This window comes from Fukomys damarensis, unplaced genomic scaffold (assembly GCF_012274545.1).
Source record: "Fukomys damarensis isolate Sample0158 unplaced genomic scaffold, DMR_v1.0_HiC HiC_scaffold_6, whole genome shotgun sequence".
Taxonomy (NCBI): domain Eukaryota; kingdom Metazoa; phylum Chordata; class Mammalia; order Rodentia; family Bathyergidae; genus Fukomys; species Fukomys damarensis.
This window is the reverse complement of record NW_022900918.1, coordinates 32,418,101-32,436,501: the sequence shown is the minus strand read 5'-3', so window position 1 is coordinate 32,436,501 and position 18,401 is coordinate 32,418,101. Positions and strand designations below refer to the sequence as shown.

General features: G+C 37.4%; 1 protein-coding gene across 24 annotated transcripts in view; it reads left to right on the top strand.

The window, feature by feature from the left end:
* The window catches only part of Dock9 (dedicator of cytokinesis 9), a 216,531-nt gene that overhangs the window by 110,041 nt on the left and 88,089 nt on the right, over positions 1-18,401 (top strand). For 23 of the 24 annotated variants that reach the window (XM_010604588.3, XM_033760955.1, XM_033760957.1 and 20 more), the window contains 11 exons: positions 116-256; positions 849-1,049; positions 1,479-1,601; positions 5,448-5,530; positions 6,090-6,212; positions 13,851-13,930; positions 14,016-14,203; positions 14,316-14,381; positions 15,551-15,643; positions 17,186-17,309; positions 17,668-17,789. In XM_010604588.3, the coding sequence (XP_010602890.1) occupies positions 116-256; positions 849-1,049; positions 1,479-1,601; positions 5,448-5,530; positions 6,090-6,212; positions 13,851-13,930; positions 14,016-14,203; positions 14,316-14,381; positions 15,551-15,643; positions 17,186-17,309; positions 17,668-17,789 (1,344 nt within the window). The remainder of the gene's footprint in view (positions 1-115; positions 257-848; positions 1,050-1,478; positions 1,602-5,447; positions 5,531-6,089; positions 6,213-13,850; positions 13,931-14,015; positions 14,204-14,315; positions 14,382-15,550; positions 15,644-17,185; positions 17,310-17,667; positions 17,790-18,401) is intronic. The other variant, XM_019204602.2, reaches the window with a different exon arrangement.

Sequence of the window (18,401 nt, the reverse complement as noted above, 5' to 3'; positions counted from 1 at the left end):
AAATAAATTAGCATGTATAGCATTTCTGTATTTTAGGCAGTTTTCTTCGGACATTTATGATGGAATGTTTAAAAGGGAGCATAATATCTTTATCTATTTACTTTTCCTTTTGAAGAAGCTTGACTTTTCATCATCTGAGCCAGAAGTGAAGCCATTTGAAGAGAAGTTTGGAAAAAGGATTCTTGTCAAGTGCAATGACCTGTCTTTCAATTTGCAATGCTGTATTGCTGAAAATGAAGACGGACCCACTACAAATGTAATTTTCCTCTTTAAGCATAAAGATTTTTTTTTTTTTTTAATGTTCAAGTCCCAGATGTGAACGTCACTCATTTACAGTGCAGTCTGGGTTTGAAATCCTAGTTCCCAGGACCAAAGAAGTGGAAGGTTTAGATCACGGAATTTATGGAGGTTCTTCAGCCTTTAGGGACAGGATGTTTGAGGACATTTGTGATGGTTAGGGAAAGTAGGTTTATGATCAGGGTTCCAGGGGGCATTTCATCCTAAATTAGTGATGATAAACCTGTTAGATCTTTCGGTGATAACAGACAACCTGCTCTGGCATGTGTGCCATAGCTTTGCCACTACTGTCCTAGATGCTTCAGGAAGATTCACAATCTGTTTTCTGTGGAGCATACATTAAATATCAGAGCACATAAAGGTAAATAGTTGTTTTAAAAATGTTTTATAACCTAATTCTCTATGTGATATAAGATAAAATTATTTATCTCTAGTAGTAATTTATGGGAGCCATCTATAAATAGGTCTCATCATTTTTTCTTTAATATCAGCATGTTTTACCCCTGCTGTTTGAACCATAGTGATGATCTGGGTTGTTCTGTTTTATTCAGGTAGAGCCTTTCTTTGTTACTCTGTCCCTGTTTGACATAAAATACAACCGAAAGATTTCTGCTGATTTCCACGTGGACCTGAATCACCTGTCAGTGCGGCAGATGCTGGCTCCCATGTCCCCAGCTCTACTGAATGGCGGCCAGAGCCCACCTGCCCTTCAGGATATCCTTCACACAGCCGCCATGCAGTATCCAAAGCAGGTGGGGATCAGGGCCCAGCACATGTACTGCTCAGACTTATCTTGCTCATGCTATGGAATTACATTGTAAACCCAGAATGAGACCTTGCAGTGCACAAGTAGAGTGATTTAGAGTGTTAATTATGTGGACAGTATATGTAATTAGAAAGGAAAAGCAAACTGAGGAAGAAGTGGTTTTGATTTCTCACTTCTTTTAAGCTTTCTCCTTTTTGCCTGCCCCACTAAATAGACTTATTGAGCAGGTGATAACTGTTGCCCAGCTTATCAGTTTGGCATTATATTCTCACAACTTGTACTGTTTCATTGGGTTTTTTTTTTTTTTTTTTTGTTTTTTTTTTTTTTTTTTTTTTTTTTTTTTGCTGCTTTAATGGGCATTGGATTTATTTCATGCAGCTGTGAATTTTACTAACTGAAGAAAACTGTCTCATAGGGGATATTTTCAGTCACATGTCCACATCCAGATATATTTCTTGTGGCCAGAATTGAAAAAGTCCTTCAGGGGAGCATCACACATTGTGCTGAGCCATATATGAAAAGTTCAGACTCTTCTAAGGTATGAATGGCTTTAAATGCTTTATCAAAATATAAATGCATAATTAATTCAAAAGTGAGCTATCCATATTTATAGTCTAAAACATGTAGAATATTTAACATACATATATTTCCTTTCTATTTAACATTATGGGTTCATGGGGGGGCAAGGATAATTGGGAATTCAGAGCTTTGCATGTGCTAAACTCCTACTCTGCTACTTAGCTGCAACCCCTCTGTGTCCAACTTTTAATGAAAGTCATCCTATGTAAATAGAATATACTATTTCCCTAGTCTGTTTTGACATTGTAAAATAGTTTGCAAAGCAATTACTAGCTTGATAGTAAACTTTGTCAGAAATGTAGATAGACAAAGTTCATTTTACTTGTTGTGTCTCTTGGGTTCTTGAGTTGTATTTTGATTCATTTACTCTTATACATGAGATTGGAGTTTAGAGATCCCCTTGGCTCAAAGAGTCTGGCCAGTGGTGTCGGTGCTTCTGGTCCATTTTTTTTTTGTTTGAGGGAGGCAGAGGTGCCATGAACTTAGGGAAAATACAAGATATGTATTTACTATATTTTCAAAGTAATGTTTAAATATATTTGCTATTAGCCATAGAATAAAAAGTACCATACAATTTTAAAATATTGGAAATCATCTAGTCTAAGACTTCCTTTCATTCTTCATAAAACTGAGACCTACAAAGCCTTAGCAATCTGCTCAGTCTCCCACAGACAGAATGGCTGAAGGGCACCTGACTTGTCTCTTTCTAGCACATTGTGCCAGCTGGTTTGAGTAAGGTACTGAGTGCTACTGTCCTTGCCAGTTTTATATTTTTAGGTTAAAAAATGTTTTAAGTAGTCATCTGAAAGATGACATGGATGCATTGACAAGGATAGTCAGCCACAGGAATAGACATGTTGGAGGCTCTGACCAAGGTTTACTGAGTTGATTCAGAGCTTCCTTTCTTCACTTCTGCCTCCTGTGCAGCACAGGTGTGTCCACAGAGATGCAGGCTGGTTAGTTAGTAAGGAACAGGTTCTGGAAATCATAAGTCCTGGGTGCAGATAGCCTGATTTGCCCTGTACTTTGGACAAATCCCATCATCTACCTAGATCAGTGGTGGCAAACCTATGGCATGTGTGTTGTTTTTCTTTTAAGACAAAAGATGTTAATGTATGAGTTATCTTTTCTAAATTAAAACCTCAGTATTCAAGTTTAATTGTAGTGTTGGCACTTTGCGATAAATAAGTGGATTTGGGGTTTCAGTTTGGACTCTGTCTCTAAAAGGTTCAACATCGCTGTCTTAGATTTTCCTTATATTGGTGCAAAATAAAGATCAAATAAATAATTAACAAAATGATGCTATAGACCATGAATCAGATAAAGTGTATAAGGCATCATTATTTTTGATGGCTCTATTCAACTAAAAGCACATTTACCAGGCCTGTTGGCTTAAACAATTAAGCCTTTTTTGCTGATAAACTCTCTCCTAGAGAGATGCCCTTTTATTTTAGTTTTTTAAATCAAGTATGTTCAACCTTGGATAAGGAGCTTTTTAGTGCTTTTCTGTTTGGATTAATAACCAAATGAAGGCCCTAGATGAGAGCTACTCCCCAACTGTGTGTGCATCACACTTCTAAGACCCATACATACCACTGTTGTTATTTCTGCCACGCACATGAATGAAATTTAACCTTACTGTGCCCCACTGTCCACGGACTATCGATGAAGTTTGCTTTTCCTTCATTGTTTATGGAGCATAAAGATTTTCCATGTGTGCTTGTTGGTGCTTTCATTTCTTTCTACCTGCCAGCGTTACAGTAGGAATTAAGACTTAGTCATCTTGTCAGCATAGTAGTTTTGGTGGAGAAATTATTTTGTTCTGTCAGAGTTGTCTCTTCATGTTTTCCAGGATGATCTAGAATGTCATTTGGAGTGAGTTTTCATTTTCATTTTGTAGACAACTTTTATGCAAAGCCTCCATAGATAATCTATTTTAAATAGATTTTTTAAAAGTTGTGGGGTTCAAAGGGCTCTTTCACTCTTACTTTCACATATATTTTCTATTTGCACCCATGGTAAATCTGAGAGCTCAGACTTGCTTGCAGAAAAGTGTAAAATTTATCAAACCTTTGTGTTTTAGCTTTAAATTTTATGAAAGTACTGCATTTTACTCCACAGCATAGTCATTATTATTAGATCTAAAAATCTTGAACCTGAAAACATTTAAATAAACTTACCCTCTGGAAAGATTCAGCCTTTTTACCCAATGACTGTATAATCCCTAGACCCCACTAAATCACCCAGGTAGGGGCAAACATACACAACTAAGAGGACACAGCAGTACTAGATAATTTCCTGGCATCTGTTTCAGCCAAGATGTATTTTCTAGTTCACTTTTGAAGTAGCAGCTCTCACAGCACAAATATAGGAGGATAATAAAGTTTTGCAGCTGTAAGGGATCGTGAAAAGAATTGCCCAAGCCCTTTACTTTTCAGGTGAGAAAAGTAGAGCCTAGAGAGGCTTAGTGCTCTGCATACACAGGTGGACTCTGTTTGGCTTAGAGACAGATGGCTCTGTGGTCCTACTGTGGAATCTCACCCCTGTTGGTGCACACAGCTCACTAAAGAGCTTGTCAGAATACAGATTCTGGTCCAGGAGAGTTGGGGCAGGCCCCAGGATGCTGCATGCTAACAGTGATGCTGACTTTGTGACTTGGCAAAGCACAAAATTGATTTGAGTTTGATGTTATCAGGTAACATAAGGTACTTAGCACTGTCTGAATCAATCAGGCTAACAGGGCACTATCACAGTACAGGCAGATTTGAGGAAGTTAGTTGTCATCTGCTTTAGTAGTAGAAGCATAGTTGATTAGTAATAGACCTACCATACGAACATGTTTTTTGGACAAAAGCAAATATACTCTGTTGTGTACTAGAGTTAGCTCACAACAACAACAAAATTGATCATTAGAAAGTAGCAAATTATAGCAGTTCAGAACACTCTTAAGTCAGTACTTATGTCTTAATGTAAATATCCTCTCAAGTGCACAAACTAGTACACTTTAGGAATTGTGCTTATTATGTTCATTAGTGTTTTCATTTGAATTCTGGTATTACGATGTGTTTTGGCATGGATATCAAATATCAGAATTTACTAATAACTCAATGGGTTTACAATTAAAGTAGTCCTTTGTCGCGAGCCAGCAACGAGGTGCACTGTCCAGCAGTGCTCACTACCTGAAAAAGTAACGGGTGGAGCTGGGGCACAGGAGAAAGAAAGGACGCCAAGACAGGAGTCTGATCAAGGTGACGTTTATTGCAGGCAGACATCAGACTTTTAAAGCAAAAAACCACAAGTGGACAAAACATAGCCAAACTGCAGACATTATAAGATATAGTAACCAAGCAACCATAACAGCTGAGTTACAGGAATAAGAAACAATTCTAGGAAACAGAAATTTAACCACTGAAATAGAAACTTAACTTTTATGAGAGGCTTATATGACAAGATGGAGTCAGCATAGCCATGCTAGCCTGTCCCAACAGTCCTTAGTCAAAAGCGAAGTATAAATCTGTTAAATAGCATATTTGTGGCATTCTAGACCAAAGGAAAGACATGTGTTTTGGAAATAATGCTCAGTCTATATTCTTTAAGAATCTCTGCCAAAGAATACTTTAAATAAAGAGGTCTGCACTGAATATGAATCCAGCCATAGTCAGTGCTGAAAGATGTACTTTTCCACGCAGATGATGCTGTGGTGAGAGCATATGGAATGAATGCATAATGATGGCTCTTTAGAGCTTAATTCACCTGTCCAGGGGATGCAGTTTGTCATGGATGTATTCTGTATTCTGTATTTCAGGTTGCTCAGAAGGTGCTGAAGAATGCCAAGCAGGCATGCCAAAGACTAGGACAGTACAGAATGCCCTTTGCCTGGGCAGCAAGGTAAGGGGAACATCTTTTATAATGTTCATATGGAGATAGAAAGATAGATGGTAGTTTAATAGGCTTTTTCTGTTTGTTATGCAGAGTCAAAGAGGATTTGAATGTGGGAAGTTGCAAATAAACAAGCCCCACACCTGAAAAATCCTTTAGCAGAGTCATAGAGAGGAAAGATGCTGGCCAGAGAGTAGCCATCTAGCCCTGGCAAGGTGGGCAGGTTTGCTACAAAAGGATCCCAGATCCCAGCACCTGCCACCAGCTGAGAATGTGTGGTGACCCCAGGGGCCTGCAGTGGCCTCCATCTGTGCTTTTTACTTTTTAAGCATCTGAATGTGAATATTGTTTCTAAGCACAAGCATGTTTGACAGAACTGTTTTCTGTGTAAATTGAGTTATTTGTGTCCGTCCTCATTAATAATTGCCCACATTTTTAGATAATGAGATTTCTGTTGGCTGCAGCCAATGGAATAATAATTAGTCTGTGCATAGAAACCAGAGTTAAATGATGGATTTGTTTTGGTCTTTTGGAAACTCAGTTTTAAAATGTTGCTTTGCTATTTCAGGACGTTGTTTAAGGATACAGCTGGAAACCTTGACAAAAATGCCAGGTTTTCTGCCATCTACAGGCAAGACAGCAATAAGCTATCAAATGATGACATGCTCAAGTTACTTGCAGACTTTCGGAAGTGAGTTTCAAGGTCTTACATGTTTCCACACATGAGAGATACAGGGAGGGGATAGAATAGGACAGGGTAGCAGTCATATGGTTGTTTAATTCATATGTCACAAGGGATTGGGGAGGGGACACAACATTTTCTCAAGTTCTCGGGAAGGAAGAAAGGGTTCACAAGCAGCACAGTAACCTGGTTGATTTGAATTCTGTATCAGATGTTTTGGGTGGTGCTATGAGCATTGGGTTGGGACAGAGATGTGTCTAGGGAGTAAGGATACAGTTAAGGGAGCTCAGTAAAGAGATGAGACAGCATGAGGCAAAGCCCCTGCAAGAAGAAATAGGAAGTAGGGGGCTAGTTCAAATCACAGCAGATAGGTGTAATTCTGGGTGTGGCTTCCTCATTGGATGTTAGAGTGGAAGAAGGTAGATATGAATAGATATCTAAGATAAACAATTTCAAGGTTCCTGACTTAAGATAAATTGACTCATTATACCATTCCTGTCTAAATTTCCTTCTTATAGAACACCAGGCATACTGGATCAGGGCCAACTAGAGTGACCTCATCTAATTGATTACATCTTCAAAGACCCTTTTTCCAAATAAGATCCCACCCATAGGTACTGAGGATTAGATTAGGATTTCACCCTGTCTTCTTGAAGGACACATTTCAGTCTATAACAGCAAGGCAAAGAAAGAGAAAGTAATGTTCCAACATCCTGTACAGCTGGTAGTGTGTTGAAGTCTGTGTGGCCTGAGGCTGTGTGGTTTTAGCCACTGTGCACTATTATAACTCCATCACTTCTGAACCTATGAACCTGATCTCCTTTGATGGGGAGATGGGCTGTATGGGTTGTTTTTCTAAGACTAGAGCTGAAGACTCAGAAGACAACATGAAAGAAATGTCTAGGAACTAGGTTCTGATTTTTCTATGCCATCGGCGCTTTTCAGTTTTTTTTTTTTTTTTTTTTTTTTTTTTTTTTTCAGGACCTTGTGCTTGTGAGACAGGTGCCCAAACCACTGAGCTAAATCCCCAGCCCCTCAGTCTTGAAAATATCAACATATACCAGCTTACCTAAAAATCAAGAATGCTGTTTAGCTTTATTGAATTTCATTTTTACCTTTTCTCTTCACTGGCAGAAGAGAAGAGATCTATGGGTCATAGAAATAGGCTCAGTTAGTTCCAGAGATGTAGTATACAAGGAGAAAAATGCAGAACTGTATTAAAAGGCATGAAAAAACTTTAAATAATAATACTATTTTGTGACAGTTAAGCTGACTGTCAACTTGAGTGGCTTGGGAGCAGCCCAGGGTATCAGTAAACCACACTCCTGGGTATGTGTGGATCGGTCGTGGGAGAGTCACCTTCATTCTATATCTGATCCCTCACTACTTCCTCTCTGCTTCCCAGCTACCATGAACTAAACACCTTTGCTCTGCCATGTCCTCCTGTTATGTCCATGGACTGAATCCCCTGAAGCCACAAATCAAATTAAACCTTTCCTTTTTAAATTGTGGGTGTCATGTATTTGGTCCAAGCAATGGGTAAGCTGACTAGCACTACAATACACCCCATTCATAGTTGGGAAGACTTCACATTTTAAAAACTATTCTCCCCAAAGTATGTTTATGAATTCAATTTTATTCCCACTTAAATTCTAGAAGATTTTTTCATTGAGGTTGATAAGATGATCTTAAAATTAATATGGAAAGAGGGCCAAGAACAGCCAAGGCAGTTTTGAAACAAAAGAACCAAAATTTGGAATCTTATCTAGCCAGATTAAAAACAGAGAGAAGAATCTAAGCATGGCCATGTCAGTAGGCAACTTTAGGTATCAGTGATATGGAATCACTTTGTCAAGAATTTTTAAAAGGAGAAAAGGGAGGAAATCTTAGATGGAACAAGATCCTTTTAAAACTGATGAAGGATTCTCAAGCTCTCTTTGATGATGTACAGTTTTTGAGTCTCTTGATCTTTTCCTTATTTGGGATTTAATTAGAAGTACAACCTTAACTTGCTATCTCTAAGCTAGTTTACTTCCCTGTACCAATAGAGTTTCCCAATTCTGCAGCAGGACTGCATATTAACTGGATTGACTGTGAAGAACCTGTCCTCTGCTCATTTAGGTCATTGAATTAAGAATAACTGAAAGTTGAGGGTGCTGAATCAGCCTCTCTGGCTTCCTCCGCCATATAAGGCACCCCTGGTTGCTGACATCATTTGGCAGTAGTGTTCCCTGGACAGAACAAAGGGCTTGCTGAGAGAGTACACTTGGATCTCTGTGAATTTGCTACCATTCTTGGAAGACTTAAAGAACAACACTTACTTTTATATTTAAATAGTAGTGGGTCTTACATCTATAAATACACGTTCATTACAAAAGTTTTGGGAAATGCAGAAGAGTAAGAGGAAGAAAAACGGCTTGCCTCTGCTTTTACCTTTCATGGAAGTACTCAGTGTAGTTAGGTCATGCTAGCTGTGTGACATTTTCCTGCATAATAACGAGTCTTTTCTGAAAGTGTTAAGCATTTTTGTAAACCTCATTTTTAAAGCCTATTGACAAACATTATGATATTCCATTGAGCAGGCAGGCCATAGATTACCTCGGTTTTTGACCTTTAGCATGTTTCATGTTTCTGATTTTTTAGAACTACAAATATGAGCCATGGCATATTTACAAAAATTTTTCTTACTGATATTAGGTAATGTATTATACATAGTATATTGTCATACAGTAGTAATTATCATTTTTGGAGTGTTTGTTTGTTTTGTTTTTTAGACAGGGTCTTGCTCTGTAGTTCAGGCTATCCTTGAGCCCAGGCTGCCTTAAACTCACACCAGTCTTCCTGCCTCAGCCTCCGAAGTACTGGGATTACAGATCTGCACCACCACACCTGCCTGTAATTGTTATTTTTAACTTGAGTTCCAGTAAACCTTGAGCCTTCCTTATATAAATAACAAGATAATACTTTGAAAATTTCACTACAAATTTTTTGTTTTGTTTTGTTTTGTTTTGTTTTGTTTGTTTTTTTTGAGACAAGGTCTTAACATGTAGTTGAGACTGGCCATGAACTCACTATGTGACCTCAGTCCCTGAGTGCTGGCATTACAGGCATGTACAACCACAGCCAGTCCATGTACCTCTTAATAATCCTGATGTAGAATCTATATGAACTATAGAATCTGTAGAATCTGTATGAACTCAGAAGGGTGTTAAGGAGGAAAAACTGTATCTCTGTGGCCTTATTTTTAAGAAGAAACTATGTTAAAATATATCTTTTTGTATACAAATAAAAAATGGTTAGGCACATAGCTAGGTAGAAAGATGCAAAAAAATAGTCATGTAGAATATATACCAGAACATTAATCATGGATATCTCTGAAGGATGAGTTTACGTGTGGTTTTCATTGTCTACTTTATAGCACTCTAATACTTTTTAAAAATAAATGTTTACTTGTATATTCTGGGAAAATAATGAAGATTTTCATATGTGACAGTGGTTGGAGCCTTGTTTCAGAAGTTTTTCACTGGCCTGCCTCGTTGCAGCTTCCCCTCAGGACATGTCTTTGAGGCTAGCCCCGATCACAGACAGAAGAGTGGGACTTCACAGCCTGACAGCAGAGAGTGCAACCTTCAGTGGTTCAGAGCACAGTGAGACTCTGTGTGTGGACTCTCTCACCTCACACCTCATGGCCTTTGCCAGCGGGATGGATTTGTTGCTGAGAGTGTTCAGCTGAGCAGTGAAAAAATGCATTAGGACTAGGGACACTGTTCTCATAAGGATTCAAGGAAACATTGACATCTGCTCCCTGTATTGTTCGCAGTACTGTAGAGTTAGGGAAGTAGATTATTTGTTTCTTTTTCTTTTCTAACCTTAGCATTGCTCTTTTTATCTTCTGTTTATTTTTTTAGAGCAAAGAATTTCCTATCAGTCACCTGAGCACTAGCTTGGGTCCAAGAACCATTGTTTCTGCTGCTGTGATTGTATAATATATGAGAAAAAGTTCCCAAGCTACCCTAATCTTTCCAAACTTTCTGCCAAAGCTGATAAGCCATTCTCCCCTTCTCCCTTGCAGTGATTACCTGGGGGCATGTCCCAGGTATAGTAAGAAAGTGGTTCTGTCAGGTAGGCAGTACCGCTGGTGCGTATGCTCCAACAGATACCTAACATAAGAAGAGAGACTTGGTGTTTTACCTTAGGTTTGCTCACAGTGATACCTTTTCTAACTTCTGCAGGAAATCTGAAGGCAAAAAGACAAAGTATTTTCTATTTAAAGACTATTTTCTTTAAAATGTGTCTTTTTACATGCTGCAACATTGGTAATTTAAGTAATAATAATATTAGGGTCTTTGCATATACATCTGTGTTTATTTGTATTCTGTTTGCGTGTGTGTGTGTGTGTGTGTGTGTGTGTGTGTGAAGTTTTATATTCTTACTCTGTTCACACTGCACACAAGCCAGTTGTGGGCCCTTGACTTTCTTTAAACACATTGTAGATGTTGACGTACCATGCTTTTCCCTCTGACCAAATTGGGTCCCCTTCCCACACTGTCAGACAACACGTAGAGCATATATGTTCCCCCCTTTTCATGTTTCAGAGCCCAGTCTGTAGCTTACTTCCATGCTAGGCAGGTTCCTTGGCTTCTCTGCGTGACTCCCCTTTTTAAAGAGATGATAATGGTCCCTGCTTCCTAGAACTGTCCTTGGGAGTAAGTGAAAAGAGGTTGTGCACCTCTTTTCAGGCACAACTTTAAAGCAGACACAACATTACAATTTTCTCTGTAGTTTTGTGGAGTGTGGAGTGTGTAGTTTTGTGTAGTTTTGTGGAGTACTTATGAGACATTACAGTGTTAAATTGTTCAAATGAAGAGGTGAAGCGAATAATTTCCTCTCAAGAGAATGTGTAGGGCCGGGGATTTAGCTCAGTGGTTCGGTGGCTTCCCTTGCAAGTGCAAGGACCCGAGTTCAATCCCCAGTATCAAAAAAAAAAAAAAAAAAAAAAAAAAAAAAAGAAAAAGGGGAGTGTGCAGTAAAGTTTGAATGTTAGGAAATGTCTTTTCACTAGGGAAAAGTTAATTTTATAAAATAACTTGGGTGAATACACGCTCTTCCCTTCAGGGGATGACAAGGGAGGGGCCACGCCAGCCTGCCCTGCAGCCGAGGGTACAGCAGTACCATTTTATTCCTCGCTTTGGTCTACATTGGAATAAAACAGTAACTGTATATTTTACAATTTTTTTCTACATCAATCCATGACGGCAGCCTACCACTTTAACAAAAAATATGGCTTTTTTTTTCCTTTTTGTGGTTCATTCAACTCCTGTAAGGGCATGCATTACTCACTTCATTTTCTTGAGGTATCTCTTTTAAAGCAAAAATAAAAGAAAAGGAAAGGCTAGGGTTGACTCTGTGAGACCCTTGTATTTATTAAAAAAAAAAAAAGAGAAAGAATGTGTGCCTGCATAATAAGTCACGATTGAGAATTAATTCCTGTAAAGAACTTTGTGTAAAGCATATCACCAGGGAGTGCACAGTACATGGGAGGCAATTAAAGCTCACAGGAATTAACTGTCGGGGACACTACTCACCCTCCTCCTGCCAGTGGGCACAGAGGCGAAATGTGGGATTATGCTGAGCTGTGTCTGGAGGTCTCTTGGGCAGAGTCTTGACTAAGGCATAATGTATGAGAGATTGACTTGCCTTCCTGACCATTACGTCTCTCAAGATTTCACTGAATTCCTCATTTAAACTCTAGTGTAAATAGAAGGCAAGTGAAAATGAAAGACCCTGGGAGAAAGAGATTTTGCAGCTTAGAGCTGGGGATTGACCAAGATAGATCAGTTCAACATAGTTCTGGTAGTAAGGAAGCAAGAATTTAGGATCTTTAGGGAAGTCCTGATTCAGCCAAACAAGATTCTGAGATACACCAAAAAGTTACATGTGAGGCTGCTTAATATATAAAATTAATGAAAGTGGAATGTTAGAAGCAAGAGATAAGAACTCTTAACAAAGTAAAACCAAAAGCTGATCTACTGAGATTTGATGTTACTTGCAATGCTCTAAAAGAAATGATTAAACAGGTGACTTATCAAGAAAGCATCCAGATGCGTTCTGTTTTCCAGGAATAGGTCATGTTATGATGAACTAGCCATCCTAATCAAGTTTCTTCTCACTTAATTTGGGTTGCTAAGCTGGTGCATTAGAGAAATGCAAAGTTCTCAACAGAATGTACTTACCGTAGGTATATACTATGATAACCTCTGGACAAATCAGAGAAGTGTTTATGTGTTGAGTGGGCAGTTGTTCAATTGCTGGAATTATCAGATGCCAAAATGAGTGATTAATGGGCTGGTGTCTCTTAGTAAATAGGCCTCTGGAGATTTGAGAAAGAGCCTGTTCTTAGCAATAGTCTGTGTGATATCTTCAAATGTGTTCATGACATAAAGCTGCTGAGAAGACCTAATATATTAGATGTTAGAACTTGGGTTTAGGGGGATTTTGATAAACTAAAAGTGGCCCAAACAAAAAGATGAAATTTCAACAAGGCAAAGCAGAAACCCTGTTCTGAGGTCCAAACACAATTGTATAACTACAGATCAGAGAGATGTAGCATGATAGGTAAAAGCAAGTAATAACAGATTTAGGAGTTTTAGGTGATTGTAAATTTATTGTGGGTCACTAGGTACGTGGCTACCAAAAGTTGTGACTTTTGGGCTGCATTAGTAAATAAATTATTGCTCATAGCAGATAGCTGTCTCACCTCAGCCGGTCATACTGTACCATAGTGCCTAATCTGTGCAGGTGCAGGTACCTAGATTTACCAGGTACCTACATTCCTTTAGGGGAAGGTACAAAGGTGCCGAGAATGGAGGACTTCAGAATGTGTGGAAACTACAGGTGTTTGAAAGATTAAGGAACATGAGCAGCTGCCTTGATGAGCAGAAGTTTCAGAGAAGCTGATTTCACCATGCTATGAGGAAGTACAGCCTGGTATTGAAATGACTGTGTTGGAAGTTACCTTGGCACCAGAAAGGCAGTGGCAGTAACAGTGCTTGTCAGGAACATCAGAGGAGATTGGATAGAGCCAGGCCAAATGCAAATAGTTTCATTGAGCATCAGCTCTGTACTTGGCATTTAGTCCAGATGAAGTCCAGAGGAGTCCAAGATGATGTCTACTTGGGCATGTTGGTGATTCTAAATAAGCCATGTAATTATGGTGAGGCTGATGTGCTTCAGCGATGCTTTCATTTTCACTATTTTGCTGATATTCTTTATGTAGACCTGTGCTGTGCAGTACATTAGCTAGAGGCCTAGCTTGGCTATTGAATGCTTGAAATACAGAAAATCTGAATTAGGATGAGCTCCAGGTGGTAAAGACACATCTGGTTTGAAGGCTTAGTTTGCATATTATTTTACTGATAGCATAACAAAATGATAATATTTTGGTTCATTGGATTAAATAAAATGTATTATAATTCATTTTACCTTTTTTCACTTTTTTTTTTCATGTGGGTACTGTGAAGTTTAAAATTGCCCTTATGGCTGTTATTACACTGGAATGCGCTTCTCTTGGAAGTGCTGCTCTAGGATTTAGGTTTCATAGTTAACCTAATTTATAAATGTTTGCTTTTTCTCTGCCTTTTTTTGTAGACCTGAGAAGATGGCTAAACTCCCAGTAATTTTAGGCAATCTAGACATTACGATTGATAATGTTTCCTCAGACTTCCCTAGTAAGTGTAATTTGTTTCATAAATACCCAAAACTTTTACTTGGCTGGTTTTTCCTTTAGTTTGAATTGTTTGAATATCTTTTCAGATTATGTTAATTCATCATATATTCCCATGAAGCAATTTGAACCCTGTACTAAGACTCCAATCACATTCGAAGTAGAGGAATTTGTACCTTGCATACCAAAACACACTCAGCCTTACACAATCTACAACAATCACCTGTATGTTTATCCTAAGTACTTGAAATATGACAGTCAAAAGTCTTTTGCCAAGGTGAGTGTGCAGGTTTCCTGTTCATTCTTGATATTAAACTCTCCCTTGGGATTTTGCTTCCTATATACATTATTTTTATATACTGACTTATTTTCTTTAAACATTGCTGCAGGCCAGAAATATTGCAATTTGCATTGAATTCAAAGATTCAGATGAGGAAGACTCTCAGGCCCTAAAGGTTTGTGGGTTTTTTTTTAATTATCTGTATTTTAATTTTTCCATTTTAAAAATGCACTTGCATGATATTATACAACTAAAGTAATTTTAAGCCATTGTAATTGATAACAAATAAAAACTATATGATGTTATACTGTACAATCTTGTATGCTGAATCTTAACAGACTATTGAATACCTAAGTCCTTGATCCTAATTATCTTTTGTTTCTCTTCGGGGATGAAATTTTCTATATATATTCAATTCAGTAAAAGCTTATTTTGCACCTACTCTGAAAAAGGCATATTTTGGGTGCTAAGAATTTAATATGAACAGTATTGATAATAAAAATAATAATAGGTCCACAGCAGATAATCTTTATTAAATGCATGTTGTAGTGTGGCAGAAACAATATCAGTAGATTTTAGGTAACATTCATTGAATGCTGCTCATACTCCAAGTGCTGCTCTTTTCTGTGTTTAATTTTTTTTAATGCTCATAATAGTCTTTTGAGCTAGGTATTATTTAGATACATCTTTTTAGATGAGGAGGCTAATGCACAGAATTAAATAATTTGCTCAATGTCATATATGGGAACTGTCATTTAAATCCAAGCAGTCTAATTCCAGAATCCAAATTCTTTACTAGGTTAAAATGATTTCTAAAAAGGGGAGGAGACAAAGGTACAAAAAGAAATATAATAGCCTTAATAAATTTGTAATTTAGTGAGAAATACAGTTGTAGGGTGAACTCCTGGCACCCAGAATGTACTGAAGTAGTTTTTTGAACAAAACTGAAGAATCAGTGTATAAAAATGCTGAGAGGACACAAGAGAAGGAGCTAACTTCTTGAAGAATGCACATGGGTTTGCTTGGTGCACACTGAGGCAAAGTTTATTTGGACAGAGGGATTCTCTAAGCAAAAGTGTGAGAGCATGAAAAGGAATAGTAAGCAGAGGATCACCCAGGCATGGGTGAGTAGGAAGGGGAGCAGATAAGTGTGCCTAGAGATGCCCTTGCAAGTGACCTGATCCCCAAAGTTAAAAGTTAGTGGGCCTGGAGTCTCATAGGCAGGTGAAGTGTACCCAGGGTTTACACTATAGAAATACCACTTTCTTTACAACATATCTGAGTTTCATTTCTTACTCTACTACTGAAACCTGGTGTTTTTCCCCTTGCTAACTCTTATTTTAGTGCATTTATGGCAGACCTGGAGGCCCAGTGTTCACAAGAAGCGCCTTTGCTGCTGTTTTACACCATCACCAAAACCCAGAATTTTATGATGAGGTAAGTGGTGTCTTCAAGTTTGACCAATTTTAAGGGAGACGTCAAGTTACATGTCTGGCATAGCAAAATTCAAATGAAGCTATACACTGCACTGGAATTGCAGCAGTAGACCTAAATGAATATTCGTTCTATGTATTTTTCCAATTATTGAAGCAACATCTTTATTGTTTGAAAAAAAACAACTTAGAAAATGCAGGTAATACAGAAAAGAAAAAGCGATCGTTCAGTCACAACTAATATTCTGGCTGAAATTCCATACTTGAGTACAGTTATATTTGTTGGACCTGAAAATCATCCTTTGTTGGACCTGAAAATCTTCCTTTCTTATCCTTGGTGTTGCTTGTGTCAAAGTTTAACATGCAGTTGACACTTGAACAGCCTCGGGGCTCGGGGCACCAACATAGCTCTCAGCAGTCAAAAATACATGTCTAACTTTTGATCCCCCTAAACTTAATTATTAGCAGCCTGCTGGCCTGGAAGCTTTACCAAAAACATAAACAGTGGATTAGCACATATTTTTATGTCTTGTGTAATATATGGTGAAAAATACTTGAGAACTATGAGAGATCCCTTTTTTCTATGCACAGTTTACTGGAGAGATACTGCTCATGTAGAGAGGGCGAGCATCACACAGCATTTTAAGTAGATACTGTACAACACCACCGTAGTGACAGGAAGTGGCTATGAAATTGCAGTATTACTGCAGCTGATTTTATACAGTTACAATTTAATATTGCATCTTCATATTTGTTTACATTTCTCTTGACTGAATGGTGCCATGTACAAACTTAAGTGTATCTTATATTTTGATAAATTTTAACTTCCATAATGGATTTGTATGTATTTTATGGTTGATAAATTATAAAATTGATGTTTATATACATGTATTTTATGCATTGATGAACTATCTAATGTTCTCTTATTTTTTTTAGTATTTGTAGGCTATAGTTAGTCTACAGGCTTTTTTAAATTGTTGTGGGTCTCAATGGTAGAGCTTGTATTTAGTGTGTGTGAGGTGCTGGCCTCCACACCCAGCACCATAAAATGAAAACAAAGAACCAAGATATATTATGTAAAGGTACAAATTCCCAATACAAATGTCAGCATATTGTATACATAAAGAGTACCAATAAAATTAGTGAAAAAATTAAAACAAAATCCTGCATGTAAGTGGACCCACGCTAGGGTCAACTGTAATTCAGTAAAACTGCCATGTGAATCCTATTTTGAAATGTTCTACTCTCCTTTTTCATATGTTGAGGCTGTTAAGTTAGTTAAGTTAGTACAGTAGTTACTGTTACGTGTTTTCCAATAGTATTAGTGTTGAAATAACCAACAACCCTTCTTCTATTTCTATTCAAGGAAGTCATGATTCATTTCTCCCTAGGCACATTTTGCAGCTCAGGTGTCTTTGAATTCAAATGCTAAAAGCAGTTAGAAAGTAAATTCCCATTTGTGTATATAGTGACAGATATCTCTGTTTTTACCAAAAAATTTTGATCTTTATAAATGTTAGGAAAGATTGTTTTTGTGTTCCTGCAGATTAAAATAGAGTTGCCAACCCAGCTTCATGAAAAGCATCACTTGTTGCTCACATTCTTCCATGTCAGCTGTGACAGCTCAAGCAAAGGAAGTACAAAGAAGAAAGATGTCATTGAAACACAAGGTTGGGAATTTCTTCGTTCCTTTTATTTTTTATTTTTTTTGATAGTTTACACATTAGATTCTTAAATTGTATTTTGATCCTGGATTTGCATTTTTTTGTAAAAAGATATTTCAGTGAATTTTTACAAAGCGCAAAAATAGCATACCAGGGTTGCATATGTAAGCTTTTATAAAATAAAATTTTAGAATTATAGTCAAAGAGGCCAAAGTATATTGTAGAAAATGTTTTTCAAAGACCATATTCAAGTGCTTTTTAAAATTTGTTACTCTTAATTGATATTTAGTTTTCAAAATCAGACAATTTTATATTAGCTTTTGATATACTTACAGTGGATTTTGTTGTTGTTTGTTTTCAACAGTTGGATATTCCTGGCTTCCTCTCCTGAAAGATGGAAGGGTGGTGACTAATGAGCAGCACATCCCTGTTTCATCTAATCTTCCATCTGGCTACCTTGGCTACCAGGAGCTTGGGATGGGCAGGGTATAGGATTTTAAGATTGGTTGTCCCATTTCCTTCAGAAGAGAAAAAAGGAAATAACAAAGCAGACACTGGATAAGATAGAAACCTGTTTCTGCACGGTAGTCATATTCACAGATGAGTTTTTAAGGTTATATAAACTACACTTCCAACTTACTGTAAATCTATTTTTAAAAAATCCCTCACACACACAGAAGCTCATTCTGCAGCCTTTCTGAACCATGAAACCTGAATGTCTTCTGGTTCCTTTTATTGGTCTGTTGACTTTACATTATTTTTAGCTATTTTTAATTTTATAGACTTTAGTTTTATAACATGCTTAGATAACTGTTCTTTTAATGCATCTCAGCACTTAAATAATGCGAGATTTGTCCATATTATGGACAGTTAGTAAAGTATTCCAAAAAAAGGGCAAACCATCCAAATTTCAGGTAGAATTCTTAGTCTGAGCATAGCTTAAAATGAAGGGTTCAGAAATTAAAGTATCCATAAATGATTCACCCTTAGCCCACATGGAGAGTTCCTATGTCCTGTGTGCTGTGTGTCGTACTTTGTTTTTATTTATTTATTTATTTATTTATTTATTTATTTATTTATTTATTTATTTATGTTTAC